The following is a 20,162-nucleotide window of genomic DNA, read 5'->3' on the forward strand; positions in this document are numbered from 1 at the left end:
CCTCGCGCTTTAACTGTGACATTCCTTCATTTATTACTGGCCCCCAGCCCTCTCATACTACTAATGCATTGTGGGTGTGCTTTTTTCAATTCTCAGGACATGTAAGTTCACAGAGGTCCTCATGCGCACACGATTCACGCACTCGTGTGTGTGTGTGTGTGTGTGTTTGTGTGTGTCGTCCCACCAGCGAGCAAATTTGTGGCCAGCCGCATATTTCCTTTTACCAACACACAGAAACGTTTAAAACTTTGCACGCCAACCTCGACAGGCGTCGCTTGTGCACTAAAACAGATGCTGAATGATTGTCAAGGTTCTCTTTGTTGCTGCGACAGACACACAACACATCAAACACTAATATGTTCATGCAGTCTGTGGCTACAACTTTTCTGAAAAAACTTTGACATTAAAAAGTCAAGATTCCTCATTGGTTACCATGGAAATCGGAATAATCCGTTCCATTGTCAAACTGCCACCAACATACAAAAGTATTAACTGTAATTAACATATTATACAAGTGCAATACTACAAAATGTTTATTTTCTTTTTGACCAACGTGATGGTAACCCCGGACGAAAGTATTGGGACACTGCTCGACATCAAGATTTGGAATCACAGATAACGGCAGAGTCATACCAAAGACTATAAAAATGGGACCCATTACCTCCCTGCTTGGCACTCAGCATCAAGAGTTGGTATTGGGGGTTAAATCACCAAAAATGATTCCCGGGCGCGGCACCGCTGCTGCCCACTGCTCCCCTCACCTCCCAGGGGGTGAAGAAGGTGATGGGTCAAATGCAGAGGACAAATTTCACCACACCTAGTGTGTGTGTGTGTGTGTGTGTGTGAGACAATCATTGGTATTTTAACTTTAACTCCCCATGTGATATTATCACAGGATTTTGCCAATAATATGGAAATAAATTTGATGAAAGAAAACACAAACAATATATTTATATTGGGGGAAAAGTGTTATTTAAAATAATCATAAACTTAGACAACTATAATGTTGATATGAATGAAAAACAAACAAATACATGCACAGTTAATCCTTAAATGCTGATGTCATGTCATTTTACAGACTAGTCTCATCAAAAAGTCTGTTCGAAACCGTACTGTATGACCTTCAGATTAGAAGTGTAGGACTAGTGACTAAGGGTGTCCTGATCCAATATTGATATCAGTCCGACATCACCATAAAAACAAGTATCAGATTATATATCAGCTTGCATCTGAAACCTCCACAACAAGATCTGATACAATCAGTCCTGCAGCGTGTTTACTTGTGCAGAGCTGGACATATAAATGTCCTCCGATAAGCACACAAGGTTGGTGTCTTCTTGTATTTTAGTCAAGTCATTTACAACAAGGTAAACATGGTAGACTAGCAAGATCTTGCAGCTACACAAAGGCTAAGCACACAATAGCACACAAGCTACTGTCCATAATTTAACAATATTGCAGTCTAAAACACATTTGTCAATATAAATAAGTAACAAATACTTATTGTTGTTTATTACTGGCAGGGTAGAGCAGCCATGCCAGAAACTTGAGGGTTCCAGGTTCGCTCCCCGCCTCTTGCAATCCAAATCACTGCCGCTGTGCCCTTTGGCAAGACACTTCACTTTTTCCCCCAGTGCCGCTAACACTGGTGAATGAATGAGAGGTGCTGGTCGGCAGGGCCATAGGCGCCAATTGGCAGCCACGCTTCCATCAGTCTACCCCAGGGCAGCTGTGGCTACAAATGTAGCTTACCACCACAAAGTTAAAGTACCACTGATAGTCACACACACACAAGGTGTGGTGAAACTACCCTGTGCATTTGACGCAACCCCTTGTTCCACACCCTGGGAGGTGAGGGGAGAAGTAAGTAGCAGCGGTGGCCGCACTCGGTATTCATTTTGGGGATTTAACCCCTAATTCCAACCCTTGATGCTGAGTGCCAAGCAGGGTGGTAATGGGTCCCATTTTTATAGTTTTTGGTATGACTCGGCCGGGGATTGAACTCACAACCTACCGATCTCAGGGCGTACTGTGAGCGCTTTGAGTATCTAGGTGATAGAAAAGCGCTATTTAAATCTAATTCATTATTATTAGTATGATTACTTACAGGTACAAAGTGTCCAAATCAGAACCATGTTAGAAAGTCTCCAGTAACAAACGTGTCCGCATCATGAGCTTAATTTAATGAATTAACGTGGCAAAAACAAATGACCACTTATTTTCAACTTAAAGACAGCTTAAGTCAAAACCAGACAGGTAACAATAAATAGGTTAGTGGTTTTCATAACTACCATAGTTCTCTGACTGACTATTTTCCCTTGATCAATCCATTTGTAACATTCATGCTACAAAACAACGAAAGTATGAATGATGTGTGCTAATATCATATCAGATCTATATCAGTACCAGACATACACAAGGGTCCAATATCGGTATTATATATGAAGTGAAAAGTTTGTATCAACTGGTGACACAAAAAGGGGTCAACAGGACACTAACAAAGTACCCGTATGGCTAATCATAGGAGAATATTACAATAATGTTCAATTTGGGGGAAAAAATGGACACTTGTAAGCCTGGCTATATGTCACTAAGACCACAGTATAACAGAGCCACCCATAGTAAGTCACTAAGTCAATTAGAATGAGCGGATATTATGAACTATTACTTATTGAGACCAAAGAACGACTGAACATGTGAGATGAACACATCCCTCTCTGTGTATAACAACTTTGTCCATCTCCTTGAGAAAAAGTGCGTGCGTGCGTGTGTGTGTGTGTGTGTGTGTGTGTGTGTGTGTGTGTGTGTGTGTGTGTGTGTGTGTGTGTGTGTGTGTGTGTGAGTGCGTGCGTGCGTGTGTGTGTGTGTTAAGTGTTTTTCCATGCAGGGCTATATGCATAATGGCCCTGTTGTATTTTTAGTACACACTCAAGTTTTTTTTTTCCTGGAAAATGTGGTGTAAAATCTTGTCTCTAGTGTGCTAGGAAGTTCACCTGAACTTGAGGCCATGCAGCACAAAGTGTGTGAACAACGAGGGGCCTTAAAAGCCTCCAAGATCTTAAAAAGATTATTTCTCTCTGCTTGGGAGACGGGGGTCAAAATATTACAAACAGCTCTCAGTGTGACGCAGAGCACAATAATCAACACTCTCCCTCTCATTTGATTGTGCTCGTGGAGCTGAAGTTGTGGCCAGTGGGTGTGTGGAGTGCAGCAGAGAGCAAATACACACATTTTAAAAAGTACCATTAAGGAACTTTGTGCAGCACTTAAGACAAAGATGATGTGCATACTTGTGCGGGGTTTTACTCAGTAATGCGGCTGTAAAAAGGAGAGTTGCTATTACAAGGGGAATTTACTACACATTACTCAGCGCTGTGGAGCCGAGGGCGGCTGGCACTTGTTTTTCTACAAACAGGTTATTTAACCTGGGGCTTGCGGGACAAATATGACCTGAGAATGATATTTGAGCATTTCAAAACTATTACTACATCAGCAGAGCAGGCCTGTCCTACAGACCATATTTCAATGTGTTTTTGCAGGTCATTGAAAACTGCAGAATGCTCTGTCTATCTTTGACTACCATTTTTGTGTTACTGCCTTCAAAACCGCATTGTGCTCCTGTTACAGAGAGGATCTTTGACTATTGTTTTTGGATTGCGTCCTCTAGAACATCTCCTCTATATAACAGCTCCTGTTATATAGAGGAGCTTTGACTAGCGGTTTTGCAGTAGCTCCTCAAAACCAGTAGAATGCACCTGTCATATATAGCAGTGTTTCTTAAACAATGTAGTGTCGCGAGCGCGTCCTAGAGGGCCGCCAAAAATATCTGTTTCTCAGCTGTGGTCCGTATATGCCGCAGCGGCACAGAGTTGTAATACATGTTTTGGCCACATGTGGCAGTAAATACAATCTCAAACAAACAGAAGAAGTCTTCAGCTAAACTCACAGAGAAGTTTCTTAAGTGCAAAAAATATGACTAAATCACTGAAGCTGTATTTTCATTTGAACTTTAATTTTATTACAGTATAGAAAATGGATGGATGGATGGATGGATAGTGAAGAAAATATTCATATTTTGGTATTATCAATTTAGCACAACATAATTGCATGTCAATTTATTTTTAATCAGTTTTGTATGAGTCCCTTCTTATGCAGTATATTTGATTAGTACTTATTTTTCTAATCAGGCTGGCCTAAGCCTAAGGTTCATGTGTTAAATAAAAACATTTTGTTCGGAGTCAACATGTGATTAACACATGGTTTGATATCATTGGACAAGGGTGTAAACAATAAGTAGGTTATATATACTTGTTGAATACAATTAAAATAAAGAGTACGATTACCATTCTACTTTTAATATTTGAGTTGGCCCAGGGCCCCTCTGTAGTGGAAAAGTTGGGCCCTTATGTCAAAAAAGTTAAGAACCCCTGATATAGATGATCTTTGATGAGCTGTTTTGCAGTAGCTCCTCATAAACAGCAGTTCTCCATCACACATAAGATCTTTGACTAGTGTTTTTTGCATTACATCTGTAAAAACTGCAGTGAGTCTGTCATTTAGAGGATCTTTGACTTGTGTTTTTGCATTACGTCCCTAAACACAGCAGAGTGCGCCAGTCACATAGAGGATCTTTGACTAGCGTTTTTTCAGTGCGCTCTTGTTATAAAGCATCTTTAATGAATGTTTTTGCTACAGGTGCTCAAAAACAATACAGTGCTCTTTTCCTATCGGGGATGTATACCTAACATGTTTGCAGTAGCTAATTTTTGCTGTTGTCGCTCAAAAACAAAGGTGCTCTGGAATTTAGAGGATCTTTGACTAGCATGTTTCCATTAATCTTCCGTTATATTGAGCTTTTGATTGTTTGATTTGGGTGTTTTTGCAGTAGTTTCTTAAAAACAGTACAGCACTCCTGTGATATAGAGGATATTTGACCGGTGTTTTTACATTAGGTTGTGTGTGCGTGCGTGTCTTGCCTCAGCGTCTTGATTCTGCAAGTCGTAGGCTTGAGCCAGAGTGCGCATCGTCGACAAGCTCAGCGCCGTTTCTTCCAAAAGGAGCTCCAAAAGCAGCACGAGTTGCTCCGATGTCATCTGGAGACACAAAAAATGCATTGTATTAAATGAAAAGTCATCTTCAAAACATGTGCACAAAAACGTCAGATGAATGGCTTCATCTTCACCTGCAACAAATGACTGAAGTCATCAGAATGATGCTTATTGCATTTCTGCAGTCACTTGCACACACATTTCCTGGAAGTGTTTCATTTTGCGTGCGGCGCTCGGAGAGAACACATCGATATCAGTCAATTAAAGCCATGCTTCAAAGCCAAGAAGCATGAAAATAATAAAACTGAGCTGAGGCTGTGATTAAATAAAAATGGTAAACCGAGCACATCTTTTCCAACGGGGAAATATTAGAGGAAAAAAAGGGAGGAGCGATGCAGTGGGAATGGAAGAAACAAGAAAGCAATAAAAGTGTTTAATGAAGCTGTGGGAGCAAGTCGACAAAATGCTTCTGCTAAAAACAGCTCAAATAGATCTAAAATGCTGCCAGGAAAGGTGCGATTGTGTTATTTGGTAGATGGACCTGAAGGCAACAAGCTATTTTCTTCTGATGACAACCGCCATCAGGGACGCTGTCAAGTCAGCTGTGAATTGAACAGATTATTCCGAGGATGGATGTGGGCAGCGAGAGTGATTGTGCTTCCTCCAGGGACAGTTGTGCCCAGCCTTGCCTGCTCTTCTTCTTCTTCTTCTTCTTCAACAGAGAACGTTATACTCTCCCAGCCACACCTTCTTCCCGTCTGGGACGCAATTAATGACTGGAGGCTCCACGGGGGCTAATGTGAAAATAGGTATGAAGTGGTAGAGTGAATCACACTGAGGGAGATATGGGAGCAAACAGCCAGTGAGGCGACAGGAAGTAGCTGCTATGGTGTGACATCTCGGCATACGTTCATTTATATGTCGGTTTCACACATCCATCTATCCATCCATGTACAGTGCTTCCATCTTTACACTCATTCACAGCAGCATCCACCATTACAAAAAACTTTCTTCCTTCTATCACTTCATTTCTTCCATTTACATTCCAGTCCTCCGTTGTTTGGCCCCTTTCATCCATCCGTCCATGTGGCCACCAACCCAACAACGAAACATTCATCTATCTTTTTAAAAAAACGAGCATTCAGCCATCTCATAATTTTGTTTCCGTACACTCCTGAGTCTCATTTGCAAGTATGCATTCATTTCTGTTTGTTTTGAATTAGTTTCCTTAGTCAGTACTCAACAAGAAGTCTTTGCCATTAAGTTGAATGTGCCTGTGCTGTCTTCTGTTGAGCCCTACAAAGTGTTTAAACTGTAAGTATTGTACTTATTACAAACTAGCAGTTGGATATTAATGTGCATCTTAGTTGTAGTTTTCATTACCAAATTTGGGGGTATTACATCACAGGAGCATGTCAATGGTATATTCAATATACCGTATTTCCTTGAATTGCCGCCGGGGTGCTAATTAATTTAAAACCTCTTCTCAGTCCTGCGCTTACCAAAGGCATGCGGTAAAAGTAAGCATGCGCTAATTATTTTAAAACCTCTTCTCACTCCGGAACTCACCAAAGGCATGCAGTAAAAAGTTGAGTGTGATGTAAGCTTGGACCTTAAATCCTACTGAATAGCTCTTAATCTTCTTCCCTTAATGCAATTTGAAATTACCGGTATTGAAATCAGCCTCCTCCATTTTGAAAATGATGACAGGGGAAGTGTCACTCGTGATGTCATGAGTTTGACCAGGCGTTAATACTAAGCATGCACTAATTTTTTTGCGAAACGAGGTTGACCCGGCAGTAATTAAAGGCAGGCGCATACTATATGCCCTGCGGCAATTCAAGGATATACGGTAAATCAGCATCGAGCTGACGCATTTTGAAGAGCGTAGTTCTGTACTTCGAGTGCTTTCCATCGGGCATACTTGCTCTGTCGGCATGGAAAATTGCAACGTTACATGGAGGCAATCCAGCTGAATTTGTTATGACTGCTTGTTTACCTGCCAAGTGCTTGTGCTAGTTCAGTCCGCAACCTGACATGACATCAAATGCAACAAATATTTCCAATATGGCATTGCTTGATTGTATGTGAATCAGAATCCGGAACCTATAAAAGTACCGAATTCGGTACCCATCTGTAATCTTGCCTTTTTAATTATTCCCTTGAACCATACAATTCATCAACTATCTTTTCATCCACCTTTCCTTGCATCCATTTTCTACCGCTTGTCACTTTTGGGGCCGCAGGGGTGCAGGAGCCTATTTCAGCTGCACATGAGCGGAAGGCGGAGTACACCCTGGACAAGTCGCCACCTCATCACAGGGCTAACACAGATAGACAGACAACATTCACACTCACATTCACACACTAGGGCCCATTTAGTGTTGCAAATCAAACTATGTCTTTCCACCTTTCCAATATGCGGTCAATCAGCTCCTGCAATTTTCAACCATTAACATAACTTCCTTCCATTCAATCCATCACTGAATGCCTGGATTCATCAATCCATCCCATGACCACCTATTGCACCACCAAGTCATTGCATCATCCCTTCTTTCGTGCAGTTAACCTAGTTATCAACAATATATTCCTCTGAAATTCACCCCCTTAAAAAAAAAAACATAATTCCATCCTACCATTTATATCATCCATTACCCCAGTCATTGAAGCGACCATTTATCCCAATTTCACCCGTCCTTCCCTTCTTCTGCCCATCCATTCATTCCACAAATCACCTGTTGCACAAATCCTTTCTTTTGCCCATCGATTCTGCCACCTTTCCATTACTTCAATCCGCCCACTTCACCTGTCTAACAACCATTTATCACTCTAACAACGCGCTATTCATCTAATAACCACTACCTCCTTATATGTAACCAAGAACCCCCATCATCCAACAACAACACATTCCCCGTGCACCATTCCTACAGTTCCTAACTACTAGTGATTCATGTCCTGGGTATGACGTTAAAGTACACCCGGCAGTGGAGGCTCCTCTATGGGGGTCTTGGGGCACTAGGAGGTTAACCCCTTTACTACTGTTACCCCAAGTGGCCCTTGGCAAAGGCCTAGTACCTGACTGGCCCCTAGCCAGGGATACGGTGAAGACCTCAACGGCGGAGCAGGCGGAAGACGGTAGATTTTAAGAACTACCACAACGTCTGCGATGGCGGGAGAAGGCTGCAGCAGAAAAGGGTCCCCAGTCGTCTTGGACTCCATGCCACTGGACCCTGACCCAATCCTGTCAAGGATCCTGTGGTGACTGTCTGTACACCAGTCTCCCCACGTTAAACAAAGTCACGCACAGGTATCCTCCATAAAGGGATACACTTCTACCAGGAGGATCGTCATACTCATTCGAGTGACCGCCGATGATGATGATGACTAGTGATCCTCCCATCTCTTCCTTCACTCAGCAAATCATACATTTCTCCCATTATCCTTTGATCCACCACAGGAAACACCTAACCATTAACCAGTAAGTGTTTCCAACATGTAGCTGTCGCCACTTAAGGAATGACGGCCAGACGTAAGCACAGATAGTGAGGATCATACAACAAGAAAAAAGTGGTATCCAGTCCTCAGTGTTTACTGTAAGCCTCCATATTGTGAAGACGGAGGGCCTGATTTACTAGGACCCAAACACCATGCGGTTAACAGCGTGTGAAATCGATAAAATAGCGTTTACTATACTACAACAAGAGCACTGATCCTGCACCCGTCTGGGGAACTGTCAGTTTGCTACATAAAACGCAAAATAGTTCTCACAAAACGGTGATGAGCATTGATAAATCACATTAAGTAATCTTATTTGCATTTTCTCCTTCCAGTGAGAATTGTTCTGTGCAATTTACTAAAACTGTATGTTAAATTGAAAAGTGGTTATTTAAATGGGGATTTTGCGTGTACTATAGGGCATCACCACTGAGACACTCATTTACTGCACATTGATGTTATCACCATGTGGCGTTTTGCCCTGTTTTCAAACATGCAGAAGACATGTACCACTTTTTAATGAGCATTTTAGAAGCAGTCCTGCGTTACATCTACAATGACATAAAACATTTTTAACAGCTAAAAATGCGCTTATTGGTGAGAGGCTGCACGTTACTCTGCATACCTAAAGACGTTTGTTTTCATATAAGAAATATTTTAATATTTAATCTATGTGGGGAAAAAAAAGAAATTTCAAAAAAAAAATACTAAAGGACACCAAAACACATCAATTGAATTTGTTTTAATCAGCCCTTTAAAGGCCTACTGAAATTAGATTTTCTTATTTAAACGGGAATAGCAGGTCCATTCTATGTGTCATACTTGATCATTTCGCGATATTGCCATATTTTTGCTGAAAGGATTTAGTAGAGAAAATCGACGATAAAGTTCGCAACTTTTGGTACTTCCTGAAAAAGCATTGCCTTTACCGGAAGTCGCAGACGATGACGTCGCAAGTGTGGGGGCTCCTCACATATTCACATTGATTTTAATGGGAGCCTCCAACATAAAGTGCTATTCGGACCGAGAAAACGACAATTTCCCCATTAATTTGAGCGAGGATGAAAGTTTGTGTTTGAGGATATTGATAGCGACGGACTAGAAAAAAACCGCCAAAAAAAACAGTTTAAAAAAACAAAAACATTTGGGACATATTCCGATATTCCGATGTTTTTAAACACATTTACTAGGATAATTCTAGGAAATCCCCTATCTTTCTATTGTGTTGCTAGTGTTTTAGTGAGTTTAATAGTACCTGATAGTCGGAGAGGTTTGTCTATGGGTGTCTTGACGTCCAGTGTCTCAGGGGAGTCGACGGCAGCTATGGGCGGCACAAGCTCAGCTTTTCTCCGGAAAGAACTGATTTTTTAACCACAATTTTCTCACCAAAACCTGCTGGTTGACATTGGGTAGGATCCATGTTCGCTTGACCGCGCTCTGATCCATAGTAAAGTTTCAGCTCCGGGAATTTTAAACAAGGAATCACCGTGTGTTTGTGTGGCTAAAGGCTAAAGCTTCCCAACTCCATCTTTCTACTGTGACTTCTCCAATATTAATTGAACAAATTGCAAAAGATTCAGCAAGACAGATCTCCAAAATACTTTGTAATTATGCCGTTAAAGCAGACGACTTTGTGTGTGTGCGTAGCGCTCATACTTCTTAAAAACGCGTGACGTCTTGCGTACACGTCATCATTAAACGATGTTTCCAAGACAAAACTCCCGGGAAATTTAAAATTGTAATTTAGTAAACTAAAAAAGCCGTATTGGCATGTGTTGCAATGTTAATATTTCATCATTGATATATAAACTATCAGACTGCGTGGTGGGTAGTAGTGGGTTTCAGGAGGCTTTTAAGTCCTCTAGCAACTATAAGTTTATAAAATGATGTTGCTGAACATACGATATGTCTAATATTCCTTTATTTCTGACCATCCAAAAATGTTGATACACGGAAGATTCTCGTCTTTCCATGATCTGTCTTTGCAGCAAGAGCACTGATCCTGCACCCATCTGGGAAACTGTCAGTTTGCTACATAAAACGCAAAATAGTTCTCGCAAAATGGTGACGAGCGTTGATAAATCACATTGCACGTGTTAAGTAATCTTATTTGCATTTTCTCCTTCCAGTTGGAATTTTAATGATCAGCATATAGTTTGCATATTAATGAAAGCAGAGGCGCAAAATGAATTACGCGCCTTATTCTGCCCACTTAACAGACGCAATCTACTTTGCACATTAACAGTAAATATTGAAAGGGTAAAAGCAAACACACTTTTGGGTGTAATAATAAATGATTAAATTAATTGGAAATCTCATGTAAAAGAATATACAACATAAAGTAGCAAGAAAGACGTCAATAATGAATAAAGCAAAATATGTTCTAGACCAAAAATCACTTTATATTCTTTACTGCTCACTAATGTTATCATATCTGAGTTATTGTGTAGAAACAACTACAAATGTACGCTTCATTCACTAGCTGCTACATAAAAGATAAATGAGAATAATACATAATGTTGGATATAGAGTACATACAAACCCTTTTTTTTATAAAATCACAATTATTGAAATTTAACGATTTGGTGCATTTGCAAACAGCTAAAATGATGTACAATGCAAACCATTACCTGCGACCCAAAAATGTACAACAATTCTTCTCAACAAAAGAGGAGAAATATAACCTTAGAAGAAAATCTAATTTAAAACATTTATATTCTCGTACAACACTTAAAACCTTTAGTATATCAGTAAGTGGAATTAAATTATGGAACGGATTAACCAAAGAAATCAAACTAAGCACCAATATGATTCAGTTTAAAAGACGGTTCATACTACAAGTGTTCACAAAGTACACAAAACAAGAATTATGATGAACATCTTGAACCCATTTTTTTCCTTTTTTTTAAATTTAAACAAAGATAATGTTTCTAATATTTGTTTGCTCACTATGGTATATTATTTATTTATTAATTATGTGTTTCTCTGTTATGTTACAGAGAACAAGGGAATTAGATAAAATTGCTATGGTATGAAAAGGGGTAGGATTAATTATGCTCTGCTTCTTCCTACTCCTTTTCGGACGTGCTGTAATGAAACAACTGGAATTGTGTGATGCATTTACGTTGTTTCGTATGCATGTTCGAAATAAACAGAAACTGGACTGAACTGAACATAGTAGATCAGCTTTGCATGTGCTATCAGGGTTTGCACATGTTTTAGTACACGCACACCTTTAGTAGATCAGGCCCCGGGTGTTCTCTGAAGTGAAGCCCGCCATCTCTGGCGGGTTTTTCAGGGACCCACCCATAATCTTTCTCACCCTCTCCCTTTGTCCCAAAGTCCACACCAACTGTGAGGTCCTGGTGTGCCTCTATACCAGGGGTCGGCAACCCAAAATGTTGAAAGAGCCATCCATATTGGACCAATAATAAAAAAATAAAATCGGTCTGGAACCGCAAAAAATTCAAACCCTTATTTAAGTCTTATAATGAAGGAAACACATGATGTAAGTGTCTATATTAGCCTACTATCAAAGGCAACAAATCTCCGTTGACAGAAATGTTGTATTTAATTTTTTACCCGACACATTTTTGCGACATTGCAAAACATTAGTAAAACGGAGGCTTCTCAGAGGGTGAAATAACTTGCAGCCATGGATTGACCAAATATGCCTGTTTAGCACTCCGGCAAATCAATGAAATCAACAAAGCTCACTTTTGTGCATTCATGCACAGCATAAAATGTTTGGTGGACAAAATGAGACAAAGAAGGAGTGGCATAAAACTTTAAAAAACTTTTCTGTTGCAGCATCGGGAAAAAGTTACAAACTACGATGAGTTCAAGGATCGCTGACATTAGTAGGACAAAACGGTGCTTTCCAAAAAACTCATCAGTGAAGGACGTATAACATTAACTGTGGGATTTCTATCAATTAGGAAGGTTTGTGTCATGTTTGTTCTCCTACAGAAAACATATTAAAACAAAAAAAATTATTTCTTCATCTTTTTCCATTTTCCCACATCTCTGAAAGAGGTCCAGGGAGCTCTAGGGAGGTGCTAAAGAGCCGCATGCGGCCCTAGAGCCTCGGGTTGCTGACCCTTGCTCTATACACACATGCTTCCAATCAATATGCTTTTGTCATTGTCTCCATAACAACTCTTTAAAAAAAACTATCAACCATTTTTTTCCTACGGAATATGACGTTGGGGCATATACATTCTCACATAGAAGTGCACTCAGACGGATTTGTGATTTATAGTTTATTAGCATTGCATGTGTGTGTGTGTGTGTGTGTGTGTGTGTGTGTGTGTGTGTGTGTGTGTGTGTGTGTGTGTGTGTGACATAGAGAAAGCAATTAGAGGGGGAAAGGTGAACTCTACTGCTGAGTGCTCACTTATTAATGAGAGCCAGTAGAATGGCAAACAAGCACTTACCAGCAGCAACACAAACGCATGCATCGACACGACTTGTTTACAGGCAGGAAGCATTCAATTCCTGGAGCATCGAACGTAAAACACACAACATTTTCAAACTCCCTCTATCAGGCACATAACGCTGTAAACAACAAATATGAATGCCTTAATGTGAAATGGACCAGTCAAAAAAAAATGTGTGTGTGGGTGGGCGTATGGGACCTGGGGAATAAGCTAAACTAGCCTCATAGAATGTTTATGCGACCCCGAATGAAGACTATCTCTGGCCTTTGTTTACAGAGCCGTAAAAAACACAACATTAGAACCTCGTTGGCGTTCCCAATGCTTCATTTTCCTAGAGACAGTCTACAGTGATTTCAAGAGGGGTCATCCAAAGAAAACATTTTAAATCGGTTTCTCTCGCCAACAATTCGTCACCATCTCCATGACGACCACAGCCAGTTGTTGTTCTGGCGTGTACAGTAAATAGCAGTAATGACCTGAGCCGGAATCCTACATTCCGTCGCCGTCCTGTCAAGAGGCCATATCTGTAGATCAAAGGTGTCAGGTAACCACTGTCAAATGTGTGACATCTCAGGATTTACAAGGCTATTCCTGGGCTGACATTAAAGCCAACTAACGGAGCAGGTTTAGTATACCTGCTTTGAAAGGAGAGACAAAAAGAAAGGCTGACTATGAAATCTATAAAATGACTGCACACGGAACATTATGCCATTGGCACCTTTGAAAGGCGTACAGAGGTGTTGCTAATGCTTTCTTCCTCCTCCCGCCATGCCTCCTACTACTACTACCACCGCCCCGAGGGAGAGTATGCTGCTTGTTCAGTCGTACCACATTAAAGGGGTTGGAGACGTTGAATAACAGTGACATTATAAAACCAAACTGTGATTTCTGAGAGGCCATTGACTTGTGTGTGAGTTGTGTGCGTGTGTGCGTGCGATGCCATTCTGCCGCTTGGCTGCTTTTTATTTCTGTCTGACCGCAGGCTTGTAAAAAGCCATTTTGGCTCCAGCGGCTAAAGACCTCAGCCTACTTGTCAGGTACTAAGGTTTCACTCTTTTATCCCCCCTTACAGTAAATCCAGCCATTTTTATCCTCCCCTGCAGACCCTGTCTCCATGACGGCCTGACCTCCGTCGACAAGCCCGCGTCTCGTCGCTCTTTCCTTTCAAACTGGACCATTGTTTGGCCCCCTTCTCTTATTTTACCCCTGATTTAAAGCCACAAACATCCATCAGCCTTTAACGGCGATGGCGGTCTCAAGTCTTGACGAGGAGCAGTGCGCCAGGCAGCTGTTGGGATTCGGTGCGGACCGTGACAGCGTAAGTGGCATCACAAACACTTGCACTTTTAATTAGTCTGGAAGTGCTCCATACAGCTGCTCAGAATAGAAATGTGAAGGGGAAGATGGTAAGGAAGACTTTTAAGCCAAACAATGTACAGTAAGGCATGGAGTCCATACCTCAAATACAAACCCCGTTTTCATATGAGTTGAGAAATTGTGTTAGATGTAAATATAAGCGGAATACAATAATATGTAAATCCTTTTCAACCCATATTCAATTGAATGCACTACAAAGACAAAATATTTGATGTTCAAAGTCATAAACTTGATTTTTTTTTTGCAAATAATAATTAATTATTAATCATATAATTTAATTATATAATTTCTGAAGTGTTCCTGAGCCCATGTGGTGATATCCTTTAGAAATTGATGTCGGTTTTTTGATACAGTGCCGTGCCGTCTGAGGGATCGGTCATTCAATGTTGGTTTCCGGCCATGCTGCTTACGTGGAGTGATTTCTCCAGATTCTCTGAACCTTTTGATGATATTATGGACTGTAGATGTTGAAATCCCTAAATTTCTTGCATTTGCATTTTGAGAAACGTTGTTCTTAAACTGTTTGACTATTTGCTCATGCAGTTGTGGACAAAAGGGTGTACCTCACCCCATCCTTTCTTGTGAAAGACTGAGCATTTTTTGGGAAGTTGCTTTTATACCCAATCATGGCACCCACCTGTTCCCAATTAGCCTGCACACCTGTGGCATGTTCCAAATAAGTGTTTGATGAGCATTCCTCAACTTTATCAGTATTTATTGTCACCTTTCCCAACATCTTTGTCACGTGTTGCTGGCATCAAATTCTAAAGTTAATGATTTGCAAAAAAAAAAAAATGTTTATCAGTTTGAACATCAAATATTGTTGTCTTTGTAGCATATTCAACTGAATATGGGTTGAAAATGATTCGCAAATCATTATATTCCGTTTAGATTTACATCTCACACAATTTCCCAACTCATATGGAAACGGGGTTTGTAAATCATGTCTGATCATGAAACATCCAGTGGTCGCACGTTGACAAGACGACCCTTTCTTTGCAGAGAAGCTAGTGTGAGAGAGTTTAATAAAAAAATAAAAATAAAGGTGCAGTGGAAATGATGTAAACCTATAAATATTAAGTCTATAAATATGGTAAGTGGCCAGCAAGCAAAATAAAATTCCCCAGACTGTTGGGATATGATACTGCAATCTTGTTGTCCAAAGAGACGCTATAAACAAAGAGGCTTGCTGACATCGCAGGATTTGCAAACCAATTTTCAGGTAATGGGATAGCAGAAAGGTTATCTGCGAGTCGCATGCTTACCAATGCTACTGTTGACTCCAACGATGTTGCACCCGGTGCAGCAAGGTGATGATCGCACAAATAGGCCGATGACTCGGGGGTGATGACCTTCAGCCGCCAACGATGCGTGATATAATTTTTACATGCACTCCGTCTAGGGCTGAACCTTTGGTTCAAAACTTCGATACGCAATAACGTGATCGCTAAAGCTGCAGGGGTTTTTTTGCACCGTGTTGTGTTAAGTAGTTTACACATACATGCCATCAATCTACTAATACTGTCTTGATTGGTCCAGTAAGGCGACATCATCGAAAATTACCGCATTTTTCGGATTATAAATCGCTCCAGAGTATAAATCGCACCGGCTGATAATGCATAATAAAGAAGGAAAAAAAAATAATATATAAGTCGCATTTTTGGGGGAAATTTATTTCATAAAATCCTACACGAAGAATAGACATTTGAAAGGCAATTTAAAATAAATAAAGAATAGTGAACAACAGGCTGAATAAGTGTACGTTATATGACGCATAAATAACCAACTGAGAACATGCTGATAGACGCCTAGTCTTTTACGTCAGTGGTTCTCAACCATTTTTTCAGTGATGTACCCCTGCGTACATTTTTTTTATTCAAGTACCCCCTAATCAGAGGAAAATATTATTGGTTGAAAAAAAGAGATAAAGGAGTAAAATACAGCACTATGTCATCAGTTTCTGATTTATTAAATTGTATAACAGTGCAAACATATTGCTCATTGGTAGTGGTCTTTCTTGAACTATTTTGAAAAAAAGATATAAAAATAACAAAAAACTTGTTTAAAAATAAACAAGTGATTCAATTGTAAATAAAGATTTCTACCCATTGACGTCATCATCAACTTAAAGTGCCCTCTTTGGGGATTGTAATAGAGATCCCTTTGGATTCATGAACTTAATTCTAAACATTTCTTCACAAAAAAAGAAATCTTTAACATCAATATTTATGGAACATGTCCACAAAAAAAGCTGTCAACACTGAATATTGTATTGTCGTATTTTTTTTCACAGTTTCTGAACTTACATTTATATTTTGTTGAAGTATTATTCAATAAATATATTTATAAGGGATTTTTGAATTGTTGCTATTTTTAGAATATTTTAAAAAAATCTCAAGTACCCCCAGGGGTACGTGTACCCCCATTTGAGAACCACTGATTTAGGGAATGAGATGAATAATTATATTTGATATTTTACGGTAATGTGTTAATAATTTCCCACATAATTCGCTCCAGAGTATAAGTCGCAACCCCGACCAAACTATGAAAAAAACTGCGACTTATAATCTGAAAAATACGTTAGTCATTTCACTGTTTAGTGCCTAAAAAAAAGGTTGTCTTAAAATTGGGAGCGACAAACAATAACAGGCCACAATGGACATGTCTTCCAAGTCAGGTAGCATCCTGACAAAGGTGGCAAGCTGGCGCAGCTAAAATGTGTCCAAAAGTTCAAGTTCAAATTAAAATACCGCTGATAGTCACACACACATTATCAATCAATCAAAGTTTATTTATATAGGCCTAAATCACGAATGCCGCAAAGGGCTGCACAAGCCACAACGACATCCTCGGCTCAGATCCCACCTACGGCAAGGAAAAACTCAACCCAATGGGATACAATGAAAAACCTTGGAGGGGACCACAGATGTGAAGAATCTATAGAGTGAATTCTTCACTCAGTAAAAACATCCAGAAAGCGGTAATGACGCGATACTTTATTGTATACACTGCAATAACTGCAGGTGGTCAGTAGATGGGTAACGGCGTGGCGCAGTGGGAGAGTGGCCGTGCGCAACCCGAGGGTCACTGGTTCAAATCCCACCTAGAACCAACCTCGTCACGTCCGTTGTGTCCTGAGCAAGACACTTCACCCTTGCTCCTGATGGGTACTGGTTGGCGCCTTGCATGGCAGCTCCCTCCATCAGTGTGTGAATGTGTGTGTGAATGGGTAAATGTGGAAGTAGTGTCAAAGCGCTTTGAGTACCTTGAAGGTAGAAAAGCGCTATACAAGTACAACCCATTTATCATTTAAATGGTTATACTTGTGTAGCGCTTTTCTACCTTCAAGGTACTCAAAGCGCTCTGACACTATTTCAACATTCACCCACAAACTGATGGCGGGAGCTGCCATGCCAGGCACTAACCACGACCCATCAGGTGAAGTGTCTTGCTCAAGGCATACTTGCCAACCTGGAGACCTCTGATTTCGGGGAGTTGGGTGGGGGGCGGGGCGGGAGTATATTTACAGCTGTTGTGTGCGCGGTTGTGCACTGAACTATCTAAAAGCCATAGATGTTATTGTCACATATGCATGATTGAGTGATTGATTGAAACATTTATTAGTAGATTGCACAGTACAGCACATATTCCGTACAATTGACCACTAAATGGTAACACCCGAATAAGTTTTTCAACTTGTTTAAGTCGGGGTCCACGTTAATCAATTCATGGTACAAATATACTGTCTACTATCAGCATAATGCAGTCATCACACAAGTTAATCATCATATTATTTACATTGAATTATTTACATTATTTACAATGCGGGGGGTGGGATGTGGAGCTTTGGTTGATATCAGTACTTCAGTCATCAACAATTGCATCAACAGAGAAATGGACATTGAAAAAGTGTAGGTATTACTTAGTAGAATATGTACAGCGAGCAGAGAACATAGTGAGTTCGGATAGCATAAGAACAAGTATATACATTAGAATTACATTTGGTTATTTACATTAGGTTATTTACAATCCGGGGAGATGGGATGTGAATGGAGAGGGTATTAGTAAAGGGTTGAAGTTGCCTGGAGGTGTTGAGGTGCATGTACAGTAGATGGCAGTATTGTCCTGTTTAAGAGTGTCACAACATTGCAGTTTACGGCAGACAAACTGCTTTACGGTAGACGAAAACGTGACTGCTGTTGTTGTGTTTTGTTACCGCGCTGGGAGGACGTTAGATTAGATTAGATAGTACTTTATTTATTCCGTCAGGACAGTTCCTTCAGGAAAATTAATGAAACTGCTTAACAATAAACCCACATAAGAAACCAAGAACTCGCCCTCGATCATTCTACAGTTATAACGTCATTGGGCAGACACGCTGTTTATATTGTGGGAAACCAGACGTGAAACCCGGGAGGGTTGGCAAGTATGGCTCAAGGACACAACGGACGTGACTAGGTTGGTAGAAGCTGGGGATCGAACAAGGAACCCTCAGGTTGCTGGCACGGCCACTCTCCACACCCCTCAGTGACGTTGAAGAATGTGTTCGCATGTTTCTTGTTGACGAATACATTTGGAAGCAATTGCATTAGAATAATAGCTTTTATTGATTTACCAATATGTTATTTTCTGACATTGCACTGAATATCACGAATCGCAATATCTCCAAGAAATATCGCAATTAGATATTTTCCGAAAATAGTTTATCCCTATCTGCTTTGAGTAAAAGAGTTGGATCTATTTGTGTGAGATTTATTAAAGGTTACAGCAAGAACAACAGCAAGCTGCGATCAATGCCTCATCGACGTGTTGTTTCGACTCAAACGTGCACAGGAACGCCGGCCACCATAAATAAACATAATGGCGGAACAAATATTTAAAACTCACACTGCATGCCAATCAACCGGTACCTGGTTGGAAAACAAACAACTGCATGTGATTCATTTAATCATTCCAACCCACACAGCTGATAGAAAAGGGTTTTGGAAAAAGGCGTAGAGACAAAAGGCAGTGGACAAAGGATTGTTAGTGACAACAAGCAGAAGAATCAAGTACTTGGAGTAGCGCTAGTTTGACTCCCATTTTCTTTGTCCAGTTCCGATAAAACCGCTGCTATACCATACACCAGATTCCTGCACACGTCTAATTTGATATATGCAGAATGACGCCAGCAGTCATTCTTATCCAAGGTATCACCATTGATTAGGCCTGGGCAAAATAAAATCTCAGATTTTTTTTTTTTCAGTAAAATATTGATTCCCGATTTTTTCCCCCTACTTTTTAAAGAAACCAATGAATACAAATGACACACTTAATTCAAAACAAGTTTTTCTTTTAATCAATCAAGGACTAGCAGTTTGAAATGACACCGCGTTTGAATAAGGTTGTTCTTATAAGACCAGATATAGATTGCACTTTTTATGGTATAAAGTTTAAAGAACTACATTTATCATTTTCAAAAAACTTCCTCTGGGAAGCAAAACCTCTAAATTACTTCTGTAAACAGAAACCTAGTATTGGAAATCGCATGCAAATAATTAATCATCTCCAACATTGGGAATAATATAGTGCAAACTTAAAACATCTGTCTTCAGTAAAACACTTCTGTAAATAAAAATGTTGTATTATACATTGAATGCAAATAAATAATCAAGTAAACATTGAGAGGACTATACGCTAGTCAAAGATCCTATATGTGACTGGCGCACTCTGCTGTGTTTAGGGACGTAATGCAAAAACACAAGTCAAAGATCCTCTATATGACAGTCGCACTGCAGTTTTTACGGATATAATGCAAAAAACA

General features: G+C 40.1%; 1 protein-coding gene across 7 annotated transcripts in view; it reads right to left on the bottom strand.

The window, feature by feature from the left end:
- Positions 1-20,162, bottom strand: part of aopep (aminopeptidase O (putative)) — a 200,846-nt gene that overhangs the window by 14,614 nt on the left and 166,070 nt on the right. For all 7 annotated transcript variants that reach the window (XR_009806800.1, XM_061900554.1, XM_061900545.1 and 4 more), the window contains one exon: positions 4,977-5,093. Coding sequence is in view for 4 of the 7 variants with exons in the window: in XM_061900554.1 (XP_061756538.1) it covers positions 4,977-5,093 (117 nt within the window). In the remaining 3 variants the exon portion in view is untranslated. Of the gene's footprint in view, positions 1-4,976; positions 5,094-20,162 lie in introns of those variants that run through there.

Source organism: Nerophis ophidion, linkage group LG01 (genome assembly GCF_033978795.1).
Source record: "Nerophis ophidion isolate RoL-2023_Sa linkage group LG01, RoL_Noph_v1.0, whole genome shotgun sequence".
Taxonomy (NCBI): domain Eukaryota; kingdom Metazoa; phylum Chordata; class Actinopteri; order Syngnathiformes; family Syngnathidae; genus Nerophis; species Nerophis ophidion.